The sequence below is a fragment of the Corvus moneduloides genome, chromosome Z (assembly GCF_009650955.1).
Source record: "Corvus moneduloides isolate bCorMon1 chromosome Z, bCorMon1.pri, whole genome shotgun sequence".
NCBI classification, from domain to species: Eukaryota; Metazoa; Chordata; class Aves; order Passeriformes; family Corvidae; genus Corvus; species Corvus moneduloides.
Window position 1 is genome coordinate 57,747,944 of NC_045511.1, and position 20,378 is coordinate 57,768,321.

The 20,378-nt window shown below is 40.2% G+C and overlaps 1 protein-coding gene across 1 annotated transcript in view; it reads left to right on the forward strand.

Annotated features, from left to right (window-relative positions):
* The window catches only part of MLLT3 (MLLT3 super elongation complex subunit), a 121,672-nt gene that overhangs the window by 55,805 nt on the left and 45,489 nt on the right, over nucleotides 1-20,378 (forward strand). The window contains exons 3-4 of the mRNA XM_032096795.1: nucleotides 3,594-3,676; nucleotides 8,467-8,610. Coding sequence (XP_031952686.1) covers nucleotides 3,594-3,676; nucleotides 8,467-8,610 — 227 coding nt within the window. The remainder of the gene's footprint in view (nucleotides 1-3,593; nucleotides 3,677-8,466; nucleotides 8,611-20,378) is intronic.

The window sequence follows — 20,378 nt, forward strand, 5'->3', positions numbered from 1 at the left end:
TGGCCTTAAGCATACCAAGTTACTGCTTGTTACAGCAATGTTCATCCCACAGTACAATGAAACATGATGAACATAAGGGACAGAATTCAGCTGTATGATTGTGTTGCATGAGCTCCTATTTTTATTTCAAAATTGCACCTAAAATTGTTTTAGTTGATCTATCTGTTTAGCAGATGTATTTGCAAATATGTTAAGACTAAAACTTTCATTTATGAGAGAAGAGAAATTATTATTCTGGCAAAGACACAATAACAGGTCAGTGCCATGAACTCACAGAATATTCTGAGTTGGAAGGGACCTGCAAGGATCATCGAGTCCAGCATTTTAAGTGGCCTGTACAGGGATTGAATGGACAACCTTGGTGTTACTAGCACTGTGCTCTATCAACTGAGCTAAACGCCTTCTTTCGCCTTACAAAGGCAACAGCCCCCCCCCCCCCCCCCCCCCCTTTATAATCTGGCCAGTGCATCTAAAGAAATATGTATAATTTTGCTCATGTTTTTTGAATTCTCCTGGACCTACAGTTCTTGTGACAGGAGACACTCTTATAATTGTTTTGTTACTCTGTATGCTGTTGCCTGCTTCTTCCTGCATCTCAGTGAAGATGTTCTCTGGAACTGCCTTCTCAGACACCAGTTTTTTGTGGTAGAGACTGCCTTGAACTTGGACCACCTAGTCAAAAGATACAGTAGAGAGGAAGAAAATCATGATCATACAAGCTTTTTCCTTAGGAGAAAAAAAACTGGCTATAGTAATTAAGTCTTAGTGATAATGGTGTTCAAGACATTTGGTCTGGCACTTGAAATGCATTTTAGGTGCGACTTTAAAGGAAAGGAGCAGTCAGAGGTGAAATGCCTCTCTCCCTCTGGATCTGGGGGAAGTTGTTTGTAACAGGATAGTGTTTTCTGCTGACGTACCTAGTCTAGCATAGCCAATTTTTTTCTAGCAAGCTTTGGGAAATTTGTTAGGGTTTCCAGATGTTTCCTTTTTCAAAATCACTCCTTCCTAGTTTCTGTTGTTGGTTGTGTTCTGTTGGTATATATTTGCAATTTGCTTTTGTTTCTCTTTACCTCTGGCATGACAGGTTTAGGATTTTTCCCCTCTTCTCCTCTCCTGTCTGGTTTCGGTTTTTTTGTATGTTTTCTTACTTTCTTTTCTGCGGTTTACATAACTCTTGCCACTTCTCTTTTCTCTGCTCAGCATACCTTGCTAGGATGATTTCCTGTTGGCTTGCCTAAACCATACATGTCACTGCAGCCCTGGTTACTCCTTATGACAGTCTAATAAAACAAAAAGAACTTAGGCTAGGGAGTGCTGTTTCAGAGTGCCCAGAGATGCCATTTCTGTCAGTACCTTCTGCCAGTGGTGGCTTCCGCAAAAAAAGTGAGAAAAATGTAATAGCTGCAGTCTACACATGCACAATAGCACTGAGCTTTGTTCAGTCACTTCTGTTTCTTTTCAGGAAGGTTTTGTTCACAAGACTAGAATTTTCCTTGTGTTAAAAGCCTGTCTTTCAGTTTGGGAAGACACCCAGAGTGGTTTCCTGATGATTGTTCTGTAGACCATTTTCCAGGCTTTGTCAAAACTGGCAGCTGTTACAGACTCTTTAAAGGACTGTGAGACTTTGATAAGGTGCTATTCAGCATGGCAAACAGCTGTGTAAATCTGCAAGAAGAGCTAAATGAGGGAAGCAATGAAAAATATTTATGCTAATGAGGTTTTCTGCACCAATTAAGTGCTTGGGAAGTGGTTGATGTGATATTTGTGACTCGTCACAAATATGCAGCCTGAAATCACTTTTTCAAAAGCCTCTACATTTCCATCTGATTAAATATCTGCTGGACAATCTTTCCCCATTTTTGTTTAAGTGGATTTCAGTCTTCTGTACATGAACATTCAAAAAATATTGTGAAGGCTTTCTCCTCGAGTTGTCTTCTGAAGGCACAGAAGGAGCAGGAAGACTCCTTTATCGTTGACTGAAAAATTGCCAATGTGTATTACTGTAACCTCTGTGCTTAACTAGGACTATTATATTTACATTTTTCAAATGCTGGCAAGTCTTTTTACGAGAAGATGTACCAATATAAGGTGAAATACTACTTCTGGGATGTTCTTCCAGTTTCCAACTGAAGACCTTAGTCTGAAACCATTTTCTTAGATTTGACCAATCATCATAATGCTTTTTTTCGAAACCTTTTAAATCCTGCTTTGCAAACTGTAGCTCCTCGTTTTTTTTCTGCCAGATGAAACAAAGTAACTTCTGTAGCTTCAAGAAGACAGTGTTGCAGAAGTGTGTAGAGGCGATTATTCTTGCTCTTTTTGTTAGCTGAATGGAGTGAACTAGGTAGTGATAGTCAACTGCAGCATGTGAGCAAGGACTTGTAATCCCCCTCGCTCTTGAGGGGCTTGGTGCTAGCAAACCAGGAGGAAAATGGCACGGTAGTAATAGAAAATTCTGCTGTGTTTGTTTACTTGGGGATTAATCAAGCTTGCATGTCCTCGGAAAGCCGAAGTACTGATTGCGCTATTGGGAACGTATATTTATATTCCTGGATGTATCTGAAGGGCCTTGTCATGTTTTCAGGATGATAAAGGATTTTAAGTGCCCATCTGCAGTGCTTTGCTAAAAAGAATAATTTTGGTAATCAGGCCCTGTGCAGTTGATTGGAATACATTCTTTTTGTAAACTACAAGGCAATTCTGAAAGGAGTATACATCTGAGCAAATTATGATTCATCTGAGAGCTTGAATTTTTTTTCCGGTCAGCTAGGTTGAGAGAGCTAGAGGAAATGTTTCTTGAAGAAGTCAACCCTTTCTGTTATTAATTGCATTATTCTACCAATCTACAGTAGAGAAACCTTCACTGCGATGGTAGTGCAGTAGACGTGATTTGTCATACATAGCGATGCAGCATTTGGAAGCATCTCAGTTGATGCTGCAGTTAGAGGCATGGTTTCTCAAGCTTAGCTGCCCTTTGTGCTAATGTGTTACATGGACTTTAAATTCTGTAATGAGATTGCCATGCAGTCAAACAGGAGAAGGCAGAGATGGCTTCTTTTCCAAGTTGTGTAACAACCTGCTTTTTGTCACTGTCTGGAGTTGGCAGCTAATGCCACTTTATTCAGAGATCTCCTGTTCAGTACTGTGGGGACTTGAAGTAATTAAAAGCCCTTGCATTAAACTGGGAACTTGAAGGAAAAAACTGTATTATAACTAGTAATATTCACTGTATTGTTACAGAAGCTGAATCCTGTAAGAAAACCTGGATATTATTTTATCATAATACCATAGTTAACCTTCCTCATGTTCTTCACTGTGTGATGGAATGCTGTGTTGTGTTTCCCCTTCCCCAATAATAAAGTTTTCAAATTCGAAATAAAGATTTCCTATCCATAAAGTGGAGGTTTTATGCAGGCAAGAAAAATTTGCTTGCAAAATTCAGGTTGAGTTGTGCTGCAGATACATCCTACCACGTGTGTGCAGTTTTGTATCAATGCCACTTAGAACTATTGTCTCAGATTTACTCATGTGGTTTGCTTACGAATTTCAAGCATGGGTTTTTTTGTGTTAATACTGTTTTTTCTTTGTTTCAGTGTGCAAGGACCCACCCTACAAAGTTGAAGAATCTGGATATGCTGGTTTCATTTTACCAATTGAGGTTTACTTCAAAAACAAGGTATGGAATCTCACGTTTTTCATTAGGAAAAAAAAAACATGGGGAAGTTAGGGGTTTTTTTAAGTTTTGAAGTTTAGTTTGTAAACTTGGTTAAGAATTAGATTTAAAGCTGTCTTTATCAACGTTGTTCCTCAACCCAAGATTACTGTAATATTTGGAAATGCGTAATTGTATTTCACAGAATCACAGAGTGAGTCAGGTTGGAAGGGATCACAGGGAGTCATCTGGTCCAACCTCCTTGCATAGGCAGGGTTATCCCAGAGCACATTGCACAGGATTGTGTCCAGACAGTTCTTGAGTATCCCCAATGAGGGAGACTCTACAATCTCTCTGGACAACCTGTTCTAGTGCTCGGTCACTGCACAGTAAAAAAGTTCTTCCTCATGTTCAGGTGGAGCTTCCTGTGCATCAGTTTCCGCTCAGTGACTCTTGTGCTATTGCTCAGCACCACTGAGCAGTGTCTGGATCCATCCACTGATGCCCCCATTCAGACACTTGTAAACAGTAAGGTCCCTCACAGTTGTCTCTTCTCAAGGCTGAACAGGCCCAGTTCTCTCAGCCTTTCATCCTAAAAGAGATTCCCTCAATTTTCGTCACTCTCTGCTGGGCCTGCTCCAGCAGGTCTGTGTCTCTCTGGTCCTGAGGAGCCCAGAACTGGACACAGCACTGCAGATGTGCCTCACCAGGGCTGAGTACAGGGGTAGCATCACCTCCCTTGTCCTGCTGGCAATGTTCTTCCTAATGCACCCCAGGACACCACTGGCCTTCTTGGCCACCAGCACACACTGCTGGCTCATGGACAGCTTCTTGTCCACCAGGACCCCCAGGTCCTTCTCCACAGAGTTGCTTCCCAGCAGATCAGCCCCGAGCCTGTGCTGGTGCCTGGGGTTATTCCTTCCCCAGTGCAGGATCCTGCATTTGCCTTTGTTGGAGTTCAGACAGTTCTTCTCTGCCCATCTCTCTACCCTGTCGAGGCCCTTCTGAAGGGCTGCACGGCCCTCTGGGGTATTGGCCCCTGCTCCCAGCTCTGTGTCATCAATGAACTTGCTGAGGAGGCATCTGCCCCTTCGTCCAAGTCACTGATGGAGAAGTTCAACAATATTGCACCCAATATTGACTCTTGGTGGACAGTATTTAGTAGATAACTCTGTGAAATTAAAATTGCCTTACTAAAAAAGAGATGTGTAATGTAACTATTCAGAAGAATTACTAGCCCTGCTAAAAAGTGGACAGACTTTAAACAATGCTTAAAGAAGTTTAAGAGCCACTTATACTCGAGGAAAGGACACCAGTCTTGATTATGTTGATTACTTAATGAACTCATTGTTCTATTTTAGTATTACAAATCTTTATAATTGGTTCTGGTTTTGATCTTTCAAAACAATCTTTTTTTAAATCTTGCATCCTTGGTCTGTTAAAAAGCATTCTTTTAGACTGTATGGGAGTACTCATTATGTTCAACATAACCAGGCTCAAACCAAACCCAGTGCCATTCTACAAAACTTACGTTGTTGTGATACCTCACATTCTAAGTAATTGCTGCACTTACTGTGAGTCTCTCAAATAGCAAATACAGAGGTTTTCTTTAATTGTGCATAACGTGGTCTGCATTACTAATAACTAGTTCAGATAAAAACAACTGGATTTGTGTGAAATTAAAGAGCAAAATCTTGCAAAGTTTAATGTACACTACCTTAATATCCAAAGTTATTTAGATTCCCTTTATATGTCATGTACCTTGATGGAGCTGTTACGATACCTAACATGATTCAAAGATATCTGTGTGCTTATTTTATATTAGCAAGATGTAGTTTGAAATTATTATTTTAATGAAGTCAACATTATATCTTTAATGTGTTGAATGCTTGGTGAAAGACTAAAACAGAAAGAAAATAGAAATGCATAGTAAAAGACTTTTTCTGGAACCCTGATCACTTAAAATTTCTTTTGAGATCAGCTGTGTGTGCCTTCAAGTATGTATTCCAGTATTCTTTTATCTTTCACAGAAAGCCCTGTTAAGGTGTGAGGTGTGGATAATTCTGCTCAGGCACTTTGGAAGTTGTAGGTTTTGAGCAGGTAATTCTGACATGTTCCCTGTATCAATCTGTGAAGAGCAGATCTTCAGATTTACCCTGTTTGATGTTGGAAATGAAACAGAACTGCCTCAGTGAGTTGATTGGATTTTTGGTATGCTTTTTAGCTCTGTTTCTATTAGGGAAGCTGTTTTGATTCATTCAGGAAATCTAATGAAAAGCAGCCCAGTCTCTTCAACTCATCTATTAAATGCTCATCCCACGGACAAAGCAGAAGACAGGGAGTCAATCATTGAGCATCTCTACAGAAAGCTTCCTGCCCAACATTTCTTTTAGCTTTCCACTCAGACTTGTGGCTTCTTTTTCTCACTGTGGAGACTGCAAGTCTCAGGTGTTCCCCAGCTGAAGTTGTGCCTTAGACTGAGATCAAGAGGGCAGCAGTGATTACGGCTCTCCTTACCCTCAAGCAACACGTGGGATTAGGAAGTTTGCAAACATCCCTCACCCCTTTTTGGTGTCGTGGAATACAACAAGCAGCAGTTGGACTGTGAGTCAGTTAGTCCCCCACACAGCTGCAGCAGCATGCCCTTCCCTGGGGTGGGTGCAATACAAAGGAGGAGTGGGACAAAAATTGAGCTGGCAAATTACTACTTTCTTCTGGCTCAGCTGCTCTTTCCCCCCGACAAGGCAGTTCACAGGTATTCCAATACAGAAAAAGAGGAGATAGACAGAAGGAGGAAGAGGAGACATACCATTATAATTTATTAAAGTAGAGTACTGTTCAGTTTCTGATTCAGAAAATACCCTCATGGATAGAGAAAGGAGGTAGGGTACAGGAAATTGCCTGGAGCACAGAGGATTAAAGGACTTATGTTCCCAGAACTAAACTGAAATTGGTAGAAAATTTAATACGTATTTCACCATGATAGAAAAATATTCTAAGCTTTAAAGAGTTACAGAAATTGCAATCAACCCCTGCCCCCAAATTCAGCAACAGCAGGCTATAGTTTGTCATTGAGATGAAGTCCTTAAAAATGCTTTTAGGTCAAAGACTTCTACTCTGGAAAAATGCAGTCTGTATAGAATAAGGCTCATAAACTGCAGCCCATTCTGTCTTCCCTGTTCTGAAATAATGGCAGTGCAGTGGTACTGGCAGTCTTTTGTGTAGTAAGTCTGCTTTTTAGTCGCTGGTTGTGTTCATCTGACTTTCCACAAAATTGTTTGAAGACTACCATTTATGAATTATTGCAACTTGTCTTTTATGGCAAAGCTGCTGGTACCAACTTGCTGCCTATAGCAACTTGCAGTTTTCTAAGCAGACCAGGGAATAAATGACTTCAATTTTTTTTTGTATGAAATCATGTTACTATTTCTAGCAACAAGAAATGTCATCCATGCTTGCCTTTGAAAATTACCTGTAATTTCTATGAACTATGACAGAACTATGAAAATAGTCCATGTAGAGGAACTGCTTTCTTTTGTCAGAAACAGACAATGGCAAGACTTTTAGTTCAGGTGTCCTTTTGTTGTTTCTGCTCCATGTCTAGAGATGGGACAGATCAGGATGTCCCTTGACTGTGTTTGAAGCCTCTGATTTAACTTCTAGAATAACTGAGATTTGTATGCTTTCTGTTCTTCCCATACTTGGAATCCTGAATCAAAATTCAACGTGCTTAATGTGAATTTTTTAAGCATCTGTCACTGAACAGAGCATGTATTCTGATTATATGCAGTGTTGGATATGTGCTAGGGTTCTGCTGTATCTCTTCCTACTCTTCCCTCATGGTTCCCTTTTTCCTGAAACTTTTTTTCAAGTTGCCATTTTACTTTTGTTCTTTTCTAAGGCTTTTGTGACTTCCATTGCACATCAGGACCTTTGGAGGAAGGGCCACTTAATAGCATCTTAAAAAAGCACTTAATGCACATACAGCTTCTAGAAGGATTGTGTAAATGTGTAACACAAAATGTACACAGTTTGTAATACCAGATAGAAGATACTGAAGTCTGTCTGATGCCACCAGTGTCCTTCTCCAGCTGAGGCTTTCTCAGAGCACTAGAGCACTGGTGATATCTCCCAAGATAAATTTGCCTTTTCTGTTTTTTCTCTTTCCATATTGGTACAGGGAACATTCAATTTCATTTTTTCACTGCAGTGGCAGAGAATTTTAATTGCTTGAAAGTTCTGGTGGAACACTTTAAATCTATCTGACCACACTTGTTCAAGGCAATGAAGTTTCTTTAAGAAATGAGCAGACCCCATAAGTAAGAGATCAAGTGTAGTTGGCTGCAGTAGATTCATACTTCCCCCTTTCTATAACTTGTGAAGAAAACGATAGTTTAGCTTCAGTGGAGACATTTGTGTTCAAAACTTACTACACTGTCTTCAATACTCTCTAGGGCTCAGAAATGTGATTGTGTTTTTGATTTAGTTACCTTGTCTCAGCTGAATCATGATACTTGCCTATATGCCTGTCTATAGCCTGGGCCAATCATGACTTAACAGTGTCAATTAAGCCTTGTCAGGATTTCATGAAATTCATGCATTTTACCTTGTGTTATCAAGGGCTGATAGGAGCTTCTGTGATTCTCTAAATTACTGTAGCTCAACTGACGCTTGATTAATTCCATATGTGTCTGAGAACACAGAGAATGGTTAAAAATTATGTCATTTTAATTGACAGTGTTTATGTAGCCTTTGTTTTCAACTTAGTTAGTTTTGGTGCTAGATGTTTCTATCTGGTTATTTTCAACCCTCAGGAAGAACCTAAGAAAGTTCGGTTTGACTATGACTTATTCCTGCACCTTGAAGGCCACCCACCAGTAAATCACCTCCGCTGTGAAAAGCTCACATTCAACAACCCAACAGAGGAATTCAGAAGAAAGCTGCTGAAGGCAGGAGGGGTGAGTCTTGCACCCATGTCAAAAGCCATCACAATAAAGATGTTGCTGCTTGTTGCTGGTGCATGATTACTATATGAGAAAGATTGACCTAACTGTGAAACTACTTAAGTGAAGTGTTTTTGTGATTAACTTCATACAGGAGCTTGGTGTGTGTCTTTAAGGGGAATGGGTGAACAAATTATCATGTGCCTTCCTTAAATACATGATCCTGTGATGGAAGTAATGAGAAAATAGTGTCTTTCATTGAAAGAGAAATGGTTCTATATTAAGCAGAATAAATTCAATAGTTACAAGGTAGAACAAGTCAAAACTTTTAACTATAAACAAACCTGCCTAAATTTATGTAATATGTTACACAGTCTGAATCAGAAAAATGTACCAACTTCTTTATGTCTTGCCAGAATTAAGTGATGTGAAAAAGCCAAAGGAAGTTTTCCCATTTGGAGGGATGAGGGGGCCCAAAAGGCCAAACCTTTAGGTTTACGCTTTGTCTGTTAGTGGAAATTGTTCTGCTGTGTTTCACACAATGACAGCATAATTCACTCTGCCAGGGACTGTCAGAGGCTCAGCCATGGGGTCTGCTCAGGACTTCACCCCTCCTCACCAGGGTGTGAAACTCTCCCTGGATTTGGCTCCACTGCTGGGCCGTCTTCATGGGCCTGAGCCTCTCCTGTGTCAGGTTGGGCTGCTGCCTCTTGCCCTCCTTCCACACACCACTGTGAAGAGCCTATGCCTTCTGCATTCCCTCTGATCAGTGCCATGCTGATGGGAGGGAATGGAGGAGCTGTTGGATGCCCCTGAAGCCATCCCTCCTTTGACCTGAGCCAGCTCTAGTCCTGTAGCCACTTCTTGCAGCGTGAAGTCTCCCTCCCCACAGTCTCAGTAACCTCCTCTCACCTCCCACCATTTTGTTGTTGGCGTTTGTGTTAGAGATCCAAACTGTAGGCAGTATGTAGATAGAGTCTGACAAAAACCAAGCAGAGGGTACAGTTCCGACCCTCCCCTGGCTCCCAGGGCTGTGAACACCTCACCAGAATAGCCATCGATAGCCATTGTTGCTGCCTGGGCCCTGGCTCAGCTCACAGCCCTCCCATGCCCAGGGCATGCTCCAGAGCTGTTTTCCAGCCCTAGCATGGCTGCAGGGCTCTGCCTTGCTGGGGCAGTACTTGGTATTTGGCATTTGTCCTCACTGTGTTTCATGAGGCTGCTGCTAATCCATTCATCCAGGTGTCCGGGTCCCTCATGCAAGCCCTGCTTGCTCTGAAGTGTCAAGGGCTTTGCTCCCCAGTTGATTGTTTTCTGCAGACCTCATGAGTGTGTTTTGCCTGCTTTAGCAAGTCGCTGATAGAGATGCTAAGAAAGCCTTCATGCTGTGAAATTATAAGTGTTAGTGCCAGTGCCTATCTTTATTTTGAAACAGTCATCATAAAAGTGGGTAACCCTTTTTGGTATCTTTAGACAATAGTAGGTTCTGGGCTGAAGATAAGAGGGAGCTAGTGTGAGAATCTTCAGTCTGCTGAAGGGAATCTTCGAAAACAAAGCAAAACTAAGTAGCACGTATAGTCTGAAAGACCCTGTTGCCTGTCTATAGAAGAGAACTGTTAAAAAAAAATCAAAATAGAAGCATCAGCAGTGTTTTGTGTTTGCATTTATTAGGAGCGAGAGGGTATCTGTGTCTCAACAATATATTGACTTTTTAGTGTGTTTGCAAATAAAACATCAAGATTGTATTCTGGAAAACTTTGTGAGCCACTGCTTTAATATTTGTTAACAAGAGACTGGATAAGATTAGTAAGCTTTAACCACAAGTGTAATAAATCTAAATAATGCCAGCAGGGACTTTGGGGTTGGGGAGTAAAGGTTTAAGAGGTTAGAATAGGAAGCTTCCTTTTTATTGCTACTTTTTTGTTCCTTTTAATTTTAGTTTTCTTGAGTTTACAAAAGCAAAAATGTTGCCTAAGTGGGAACAATAAAATGTGGCATGTTTTGATCAAATTCTTTCCCTGAATATATCAGTGTGGTCATTCTTAAAATGCATTGCATCATTGCTTTTTGTCTTCTGAATGCTTCAGCCTGCACGGCTTTTACTTTTTCTCCGTTTCCCTGATTTCTGTCCAAGAAATTATTACCTTCTCCTGAAGTTATCAGTGCTTTCTGCATCCCTCTGTGGACTTTGTGACCTGGGAGTTTATCTGATCAGCTTGACAGAAGTAATGTAATAGCATTCTATCTGTCTTGTCCCTAAAAGTTTCTGTGAAGGGCTTACATCTCCTGGTGCTGAGAAGCCCATTACACTTTATGAAATGCTGGAAACAGGCTTTTCTTTGACTCCTGTAGAAACCCTGAAAAGCTGACTTTCCCTTCCAAGTATGTGAATTCAGTCTGTTGTCTGTTCTATACAGAGCATTAACTTATTTGTAACTTCTATGCTTTAGGCCAAGAAAAGCATTTACAGGATAATAAAGTATGAGATGGTGTTTGCACTTAAAAATAAGTCAAAACAATTAATACTTCTAGCTTATGGCTATCTTCAAGAAAAAATAACAGTAACAAGTTGCTGAATTTTGATAGGCAAGGAATCTGGCAAAATGAAGCTCATGTCCTTCAAAATGAATGAGATACTGTATTAATGTAAAGCACTGAGTGGTAGCATTGAGTGGTGGGCTTTAATGTGGTGGGCTTTTGCTTAGAAACTTTTAAATAATGGTCTAAATTGCATGATTTCTATGCACCTCAAAACCCAGATCTGATTGGTTTTTCTCCACTTATCTCATGAACTGACTGGCGTGAACTACAAAACATGCTTATTTCTCATTTGCATAAGCATATGCATATTACAAATAGTATGTCCTTCTGGAGGGAGAAGTGCAGGCTCACCTGGTACCTGCATGCTGCCATATTCAGTATAGGCTTGCCACTGTGTTTGTCTTTTGCTGCAGATTCCTTGAATTATCTCTTGGATGCTCTCAATGCCCCTTTTCCCCCACACATATATCTTGTGGCAGCCCAAACATTAACTAGTTCTTCTGTCTTTCAGGATAAGAAAGTTTTGTTACCCTTCTCCATCCTTTGTGTCCAGTAAGGGATACTGGCTATGCTGTAGCTCACTGAGAGTGTAACACTGGGACATCACAAGTAATTAGAAGGTCAGAACTCAGGTGTAGTACGCCTTTGCAGTGCCATTGTGGCCACTTTAGTTAAGGCAAACAGGACATTTAGGGTGGTACCAATCATGTAGATTAGCTCTGTGGAATATTTGTATTGTAGCATTTTATTTGATATCACCAGAATTGAAGCATAAATGTGCAGTCAGTCTTCATTATTAGGAGGTCACCAACTTGCTGATTTCTTTTCCAAGAGACTTTTACGTTTTCAGCCCTTAGAAGAAGGATTTGATTTGGCTTCAGAGATTCTCTAATCAGGAAGGTAAATAGAAATTTTGGGTTCAGTCTTAAACTTTGCCAGTTGGATATAGCCTTCCACTTTCAGAAATATATTTTCTCCACTGAACTTCCCACAGCGCCTTGAAAAGGTTTAGTTATGCTCAAATCCATCTCTACCATTCACCTGTTTTCAGTTAGCCTATTCTTGTAATTAAAAAAGGAGATGTTTACAGAAGAAATAAAACATTTTCAAGAGTACACTAGACAAATTCAACCAAACCATGCATTGTTTATGTTCTATATCTTTATGTCTATATATATATACACACACATATTCTGAATGACATTCCTTTTACAAAGGTTTGCTGTGGAAATGCTGCCCCTGAGAGTTTTTTGCACCATTTACTCAGTGTAGTATCTCATCATCTGTATACCAGGTATACATGTATACTCATGTGAATTAGCAATCTGTTGCTTGAAATCCCCGAGGATACCCTGGATACAGATGGTGACTTTTAGTTGATCTGTGTCTTACCAAAGCAAGTCATCAAGCTACTGGTAGTGACAGAACTGTATACATGCAGTCTCCTACACAGCTCATTGTCTAGGCACAGCACGAAATTATGCTTGAGTAAGTACAGTAGGAATGAAGTTTTGATCATGCAAACACCAGTAAGCATTGACCCTTATGTGGTCATTCCTACCTAGATTTTTCAGTTACGTTTTGTGATCAGTTTCAGCCTTAAAACATGAGAGAGACCCTGAGGAAAAAGAGACGGCACTCTGATTGCTGAATATGGATTTCAGAAGAGAGAGATGACACTGGGAAATTATAGTCATTAAGAGAAACCTTCAAATTTGAAGAAGTAGATTTTGAATGTTGATTCCCACAGAAAACACTTGCAAACAGGGTCTGATTCCATTTATGTATTTTATATTGTCAGTAGCACTGGTTCTATTGCTTTTTTGGCTTGCATGTTTTTCAATTGCAAGAAAAAATTGAAAATTACACCTACTCTGTTTAATGAGCTAGTAGAAATAAATTAATTTTGAAGATGCTGAATGACAGCTGCCTAATATCTTAGAATTAAATTTTGCCACTGGAAAAAAAGATTTGCTCAGGTGTCACTTGTTTGAATATGATATCACAAATAACCTAATTTCAATTCTTGCAGTAAAAAGTAGTGAAAATATTTTCAGTCTACATTAAGATAGCATGTTGATACTCTTATAGCTGCAAATACTTAAATAAAAATGCTTGTCTTGTTTTGGAAATTTAATTGGAAATTAAACATTTCCACCTTTTTGGCAGGAGGCTCAAAATTGGTTGTTTAATCCAGGAGTATACAGACAACATTTAATAGCTGAATTTTCTTTCCTAAAAGGAAAAACCTTTTCTCTACCTCTTAGAGAGCAGTTACCCCTGTGGGCAAAAATAGTAACATTCACTGCTTTATCACAAATGCAAATGGCTGTTAATGGCTTGAGGTTTCATGTTTAGAGGATGCAAGAAATAGGTCACTTTTGGAGTAGTAATGATTCTATTTCATGACAGATGTGTCCTTTACTATTGCTTTCTGTAAAATTCATTAGGAAATACAAGAGCACTGCTTCTGTAACAAGACAGCTCATTCCTTAAAGACAGTTAATCTGTTAATGAGTCAGAGAGACAAAGAATTATTCTGAGTGAAGTGCAATTTTAGAGAAAATTATCAAGGTAAAAATGTAGGTTTTGCCAAAACCCACTGCATTCTGCTGTTTGAGGGTTTTTTCTTATCTTTGTGGTTTTATTGCTTAATGGTTTGAGAAATGTCTTTTCAGTCAGTTGAGATGTCTGCATAGTGCCAGTTCTAAAACCTATGCTCATAATCCATGTAATGAAGATGAAATCACGGGGATTTCCCTCTTTTCTCCATCCTCCCTCTTTCCTGGCAAATTCCTCTGTGTCAGTTGGAATAGTTGGCTTCTTCCCAGAACCAACCTTAGGTATAATGCTGCTCTAGGGAAGAGATTATCTTTAATGTTATGCTTTTCATATTTAAGTAATTGAATTTTCTTAAAGTACATATTACTTTACTTTCAAGCAAATAACTTAAAATTTTTTTATATTGGTTTAAATATAAATAATAGTTGTTCGGGATGACTGTATTTTTTTAGGTAATGATTTATATTTTGGAACTTCAGCCTTAATGGAACTTGTATTACTGCTAGGTTTTTCTTAGCAGTGTGTTACCCACTGGAATTTTGAAACAAGGTCCACATACCCATGTTCAATAGCTCGTGCTGGGGTCCATGCTGATTTTTTATCATCATGGCTTAAGCTATTAGTGCTGCTGTGGTCATTTAAAATCATTACTACTTTCCCCCCATATTTCAAATGCACTCTTTAATGTTGAAAGAAGTGATGTGTAGGAACCTGTTCTTCGCTGTAAAATGACACAGGGTGCAGCAGCCCTGAGCTACACAAAGAGGTCCAGTTGTCTGCTACTGGTGCATGATGAGTACCATTTGTGATGAGTGCTGCCGAAATGCCGTAGTAATGGTTCATTTTTCCCGGAATTTTAATATGTATCTTGTAGCTCTTACTGAAAGTGCTGTTGGAATTTTTCTGCAGCACACTGTGGTAAAGCTCACTGCCTGTTCTGAATATGCTGTATGAGGGTGTTCTTTGATGAGCAGCGCAGTAAATGAAACTGCAACCGGTAGCTTGCTGTGGATCTGATTATTGCAGCTTATTGATGGCCTCCTTTCATTCAGGAAAATTAAAAACTGGGAGACAGGCAACAGATTTTTGATAGTGGCTCATTCACCTGTAGGAGCTCTAATTTGCATTAATAAGGCGATTGTGTTGGTCTGGACCTGTGACAGCTCACACAGTTCCTGACTGTGTAAATACGTGTGTGGGGTGGTAGATCTGTGACTCCTATGCATCAGGCTTGGCATGATCCCAGAGCAGTTTGGGTTGGAAGGAACCATTACAGGTTATCTAGTCCAACTCCCCTGCTGTGGCAGGGACATCTCCAACTAGATCATGCTGCTCAGAGCCCCACACACCTGACCTTTGGTGTTCCCAAGGGTGGGGCATCCACCACCTTTCTGCACAATGTGTTCCATGGTTCACCATTGTAAAAAAAATTCATTGCTATAGATAGTCTAAATTTACCATATTGAAGTTAAAATGATTATCCCTTCTCCTATTGCAACAGTCCCTGCTAAAAAGTCATCCTCCAGTTCTCATGTAGCCCTCCGTTAGGTACTGAAAGGCTACTATAAACTGTCCCCAAAGCTTCTCTTCTTCAGGCTAAACAGTCCCAACTCTTTCAGCCTGTACTTGGTAGGAAAGGTGCTCTATTCCTCTAATCATGTTGGCGGCCCTCCTCCATACTCTCTCCAATAGGTCCATGTCCTTCCTGTGCTGGGACCCCAGAGCTGGATGCAGCACTGCAGGTGGGGTCTCACCAGAGCAGAGCAGAGGGGCAGAATCCCCCTGGCCCTGCTACCCACCCTGCTTTGGATGTGTAGCCCAGGACACGTTTGGCTTTCTGGGCTGTAAGTGCTCATTGCTGGGTTGTGTCCAGCCTCTCCTCCACCAGCACTTCCAAGTCCTTCTCAGCAGGTCTGCTCTCCATCTGTTCATCCCACAGCCTAGATTGGTACCAGAGGTTGCCCTGGCCCTGGTGCAGCACCCTGCAGTTGTGTGCATTTGTAGAAACAGGCAATTAAAGAAGACCAGCTTTCATGGAACATTTTAAGATTGTTCCTCATTCTTCATGTTATAAGGACATGAAAAGCAAGATCTTGTTTTGAAAGTGAGTTGTTCTTGTTGGGTACATGGGTACTCCAAGTTGTCAAGCATATATTGGTAGATAAATGTTGTCTTCAAAATGTCCATTCTTTTTTTTTCTTTAAGGAGACTTCAGAATCAATTGTTAGTAGGTTTAGTACAAGCTACTACAATTCACAAGGTATTACAGTTTAATAATTTTCTCCAAATTGCTGGAATAGGAATGATGGAAGAGAGTTCCTTATTACATTATGGTTATTGGTAGTGCACAGTTGTTCTCTGATCCATTCAGAAGTGATGGAACTACATAAATTAAATGCATGGCAGTTTTTCTTTCCATAGCACTCACTTGTCTTGCAATTGGAATGCCCTTAGAAATACCCTGAGAGAAACTTATTACAAGGGCAGGTGTTGTTAGGATAAGGGAAAATGGCTTCAAACTGAGAGAGAGTAAGTTTAGATATCAGGAAGAAATTATTTACTGTGGTGGTGGGGAAGTGCTGGAACAAGTTGCCCAGAGAAGTTGTGGATGCCGTGTTGCAGGGCGTTTGGATGGCAGTTTGAGCAACCTGATGTAGTGAAATGCGTCCCTGCCCCACAGCTGGGGGATTGGAACAAGATGATCTTTAATGTCCCTTCCAACCCAAACCATTCTATGGTTCTAAGACGCCAGCAGCTCAAATGTTGTGGAGACTGGTCACTTCAGGTTGATTATTCCTAGCCAATAACGTGAATATCAGTGGCTCTCCTCTATGCACTGTTTTGGGGGGAAAAGTAGGTTTTCCTTTGCCCTTGTCCTGGAAGTTGTCTTTCATTTAAAGCAACTGGTAGACAAAGGTTTTAAATACAAGCTCAACAGCTGAAGATTGGTGAAGTGAGTTTTTGGTGAGCTAGAGGGAAGATGCACTACCAGCAGAGCAGTTAAATTATGTGAGAGAGATCAGCAGCTCCCCCTCGAGGAAGTTGTAGGCTGCAGTGGAGTCATCCCTCAGCCTTATGTTCTGAACAAGTCAAGTGGTGTCAGCTGCCTTTCCAACACACTGGTTGCCCTCCTCTGGACACATTCTAGTAGTCTGATGATGTCCTTCTTGTACTGAGGTGCCACAGCTGCACATAGGACTCAAGGTGAGGCTACGCCAGTGCAGAGTAGAGTGGGATAATCACCTCCCTTGACATGGTTCTCCATACAGCCTATTCTGCAGCTCCTGTATTATATGTACCCTGGTATTAAACTCTGAAACTAACTGTTCTCTCTTGGCCATCTTTCTAGTGCTTATCCAGTACCAGGTATCCTAATCCACACTTTATAAAAACACTTAAAATATTTGTGAACAAGCCCAGCTAATGCCCTACTTTTACACATTCTATTACAGTCATTGTTTGTCCCATGAAAGACAAGCTTTGCAGTTAGCTAGATCTCTGCTCTGCTAAATACAGTCAAGCAAAATCTTTGAGGGAACAGCAAAACTGTAACTAGAGCTTCATTTTTTTGCGTGTTTGTGAATTCAGAGTGTGGTTATATGGCTGTCTAAACTGACTTGTTTAAAGACTACTGTTGTCTCACCTTGCTTCATTGACACCAGTACTTAATGTCTTATTCCACTAGTCTGGCTGATCCCACTGACCTGTTGATTTCAGAAGGGACTGAGAAGAAGAATTAGTCATGTTCCAAAGGATTTGTCACTGAAGTGATTCATTGTGGGTGCAGACAAGTACCAGCTGCAGGTGCCCCTGGCTGCCTGGCTCAAGTATGGGCTGCAGCCATGTCCCCCTTCTCTTGAGGTGTATCTCTAGGCAGCTGTAAGATAGCAGGAAACTTGCAATGCAGGAAGGAGGAAACAAGTGAAAAAAGTGCATGTAGGTTGTGCTGGAGAGTTATTGCTATGCGATCAGTGAGCTTTTTTTCTTGCTGCAGTAGTAGTGTCTTGCTGTGATATGCTCATTCCCACTCTTCCATCTTTGGTGTAGCCTTGGCTTAATAGAGGCACGTACACAGGCAGGCCCACAGTGAAGCAGCATGTGTTTCCAGTGTGGTAGAAGCAATGTGAAAGTAGGGACTTACTCTGAAAGCTGGTGGAAGTACATCTGCCAGCCTGTGATTCTGTGTTTGACTAACGGGGGAACAAAGGGCAGTTACCCACTGCAGAAATTGCTGTAATTCTGTCAGCAGACGTCTTCCCATAACCTTAAACTGGATATGTAGTTGTCACTTTCCTAAATTTAGCCGAAATGGAAATACATCTTAATTCAAAAAAGTGTTGGTAATATAGGAGCTTTTTACATAGATGATCTTGACAAAGAAAACAAACATATTGGATGTTAGTTAGTGTTAATATTAACTTCTTTCTTTGAGAGGTCAAAGTAATTTTTTTGTTGTTGTTATATAGGGGACTTTGATGAGGAGCATATAATTTTTCTGTCAGAGATCTGTTTGAAAGAGAAGTGTGTGGTTTTTATCTAGGCACCAAAGAGTTAATTTTACATGAGACTTTTTGGTCTCCTGTCATCTTTTTGTCAGCTTTAAAGGTGGTATAGTCTGTAGTCTGAACTGAAGTCCAGTCTTAACTGCATGCATTGTTAATCACATAAAAATTTGGAATTTACAGTAGTATTTTTTTATAGGGTTTGTGAAATTTGTAGGGTTTGTGGTTTGATATGTCCAGATTTTGTTTCCTAAAACCAGTGAAGGATTTATTTTCTCTTATGTGTAACTGGACTTACCAAATCAGACCTCACATGGTACTAACGCTGTTCATTCCATCCCTCTAAATCTTTCTGTAGACTGTGATCCTGTTTTGAAACAGTCTGTAATATGGAGACTATTAATGGTCCAAATACTTGCCAGAAACTCAGTTATCTTAGAAGTCCATGCACTTTAAAAAATAGTCAGCTTTCTAAGAATGCCTGTGTACAATCATGAATATGTGAATATTTCTAAACTACAATGCTTCTGAATTTTAAAAAGAAAATTTATGCAGTGGTTAAACCTCAGTGAGTTTATTTCAGTGAGTCAGACTTCTATGCTTCAGGGAGAAAATGGCAGCTTCCAACATTAGGAGAAAGAATTTTGGCAAAGTTTTTGTTTCTTTGGTTTTAATTTCAGGGTAGGGCAAACGCTGATTCTCCTGACTAAATTTGTCTTCCACATGGATATGCATCTTTTTTGTCATATGAATGTATGAACAAAACTACTTTGGGCAATAAAATTTCTGCGTAAACTCTGTAACTAATGGGTAACTTTGCTTTTTCTGAATGACTGTTTGGTGTTATGCAAATGATATGTTCTTAAAAATTTGTGGCTTTAAAAAATACTGCGGAATTTCACTTAAAGAACAATATTATTTAACACCCATTTGACGTGCTCTATGAGAGAAAATAATGATGGGGACATGCATTTTCTTTACCTGTTGTGCAGGTTTATGGTGTGCACATGTGGCTATAGATTTTCCTTCTGGGTGATTGTTCTTTGTGAGCTTGTGCCTTCTCTTTTATACAGCTGAGTTTAATGCAACCAAAGGCCTTGGCAAGTTGAGATTAAAAAGTATTTTTCCAGCAAAAGGATCACTTATTGTGATTCACAATACCTAATTGCAATCAACATTGCCATGATTACAAGAAGAACGTCGTTGCTCTTGGACAGGTGATTTTTCAGACTTTGGCTTTTGGCAGGCTCTGGTTTGGAACAGCTTAATTGTCGTCTTCTTCCGCCTTTGGAATCTAGCTACAGTGTTGAAAACAGGCTGATAAAAAGTAATTTTTGTTACCTAGATATGTCTCTTAATATTCCCCAGGTTACCATGTATCTTTTGAGCAAGGTGGTCTGCAACAAGATTCATTTGGAGTGGTGTTTAAATAATTTTTTTAGATTTTTTTTTAAAATTGAAATCCTGTTTTCAGGAAGCTGTAGGCAATAAAATATCATCCTGACTTGGAGAGGTAGCATTTGAATATACATATCTACATCCTTGATTTCCCAGTATTTTTAATGTAGTGTGCTTGAGGCATGCGATGGGTCAGCTCATTCCTGTCCCCTGAGTCAGAGGATGTTTTGGTCGTCTGAAGAGGCAAGGGTAACCACATATGGCATCCCCAAAACCAGCACCACTTTGAGCTTGTGGGAAGAGAGGGATGTTTCCTTGCAGGTGCAGAGCTCTGCATTTTCTTTCCAGCTTTGCAGGGCTTGTCAGACAGCAGGTAAAGCCGTCTTTGGCATTTAGAGCTTTGAAACAATAGATAAATGAATGGCTGTGGTAGGAATCATAAAATCCAGGCACAGCAACACTGGAGCAGAAGACAAGATGGTAGCTGGGTTTCCCACAGATGGAAGGATTAATCTTTACATGTCAGGTAACCGCTCAGTAATGGCTGATTTACGTGTGCTTTCTGGAAATGATCTGTTTGTACTTAAGTCTTTAAAATCAAGAAAGGGAGCTAGACCCTTTTAGTAGCAAACTGTCTGCTTGCTTACAAGCCACCCAGTTTATTGTACTCTAGATAACGCAGAAGCTTGAAGTTAAAAGCTGGAATTAGAGACGTACTGCTTTTACTTTAAAACCTCAGTCTGTTTTTACAGTGTTTCTTTGTGGCAGGTTAACCTTGGC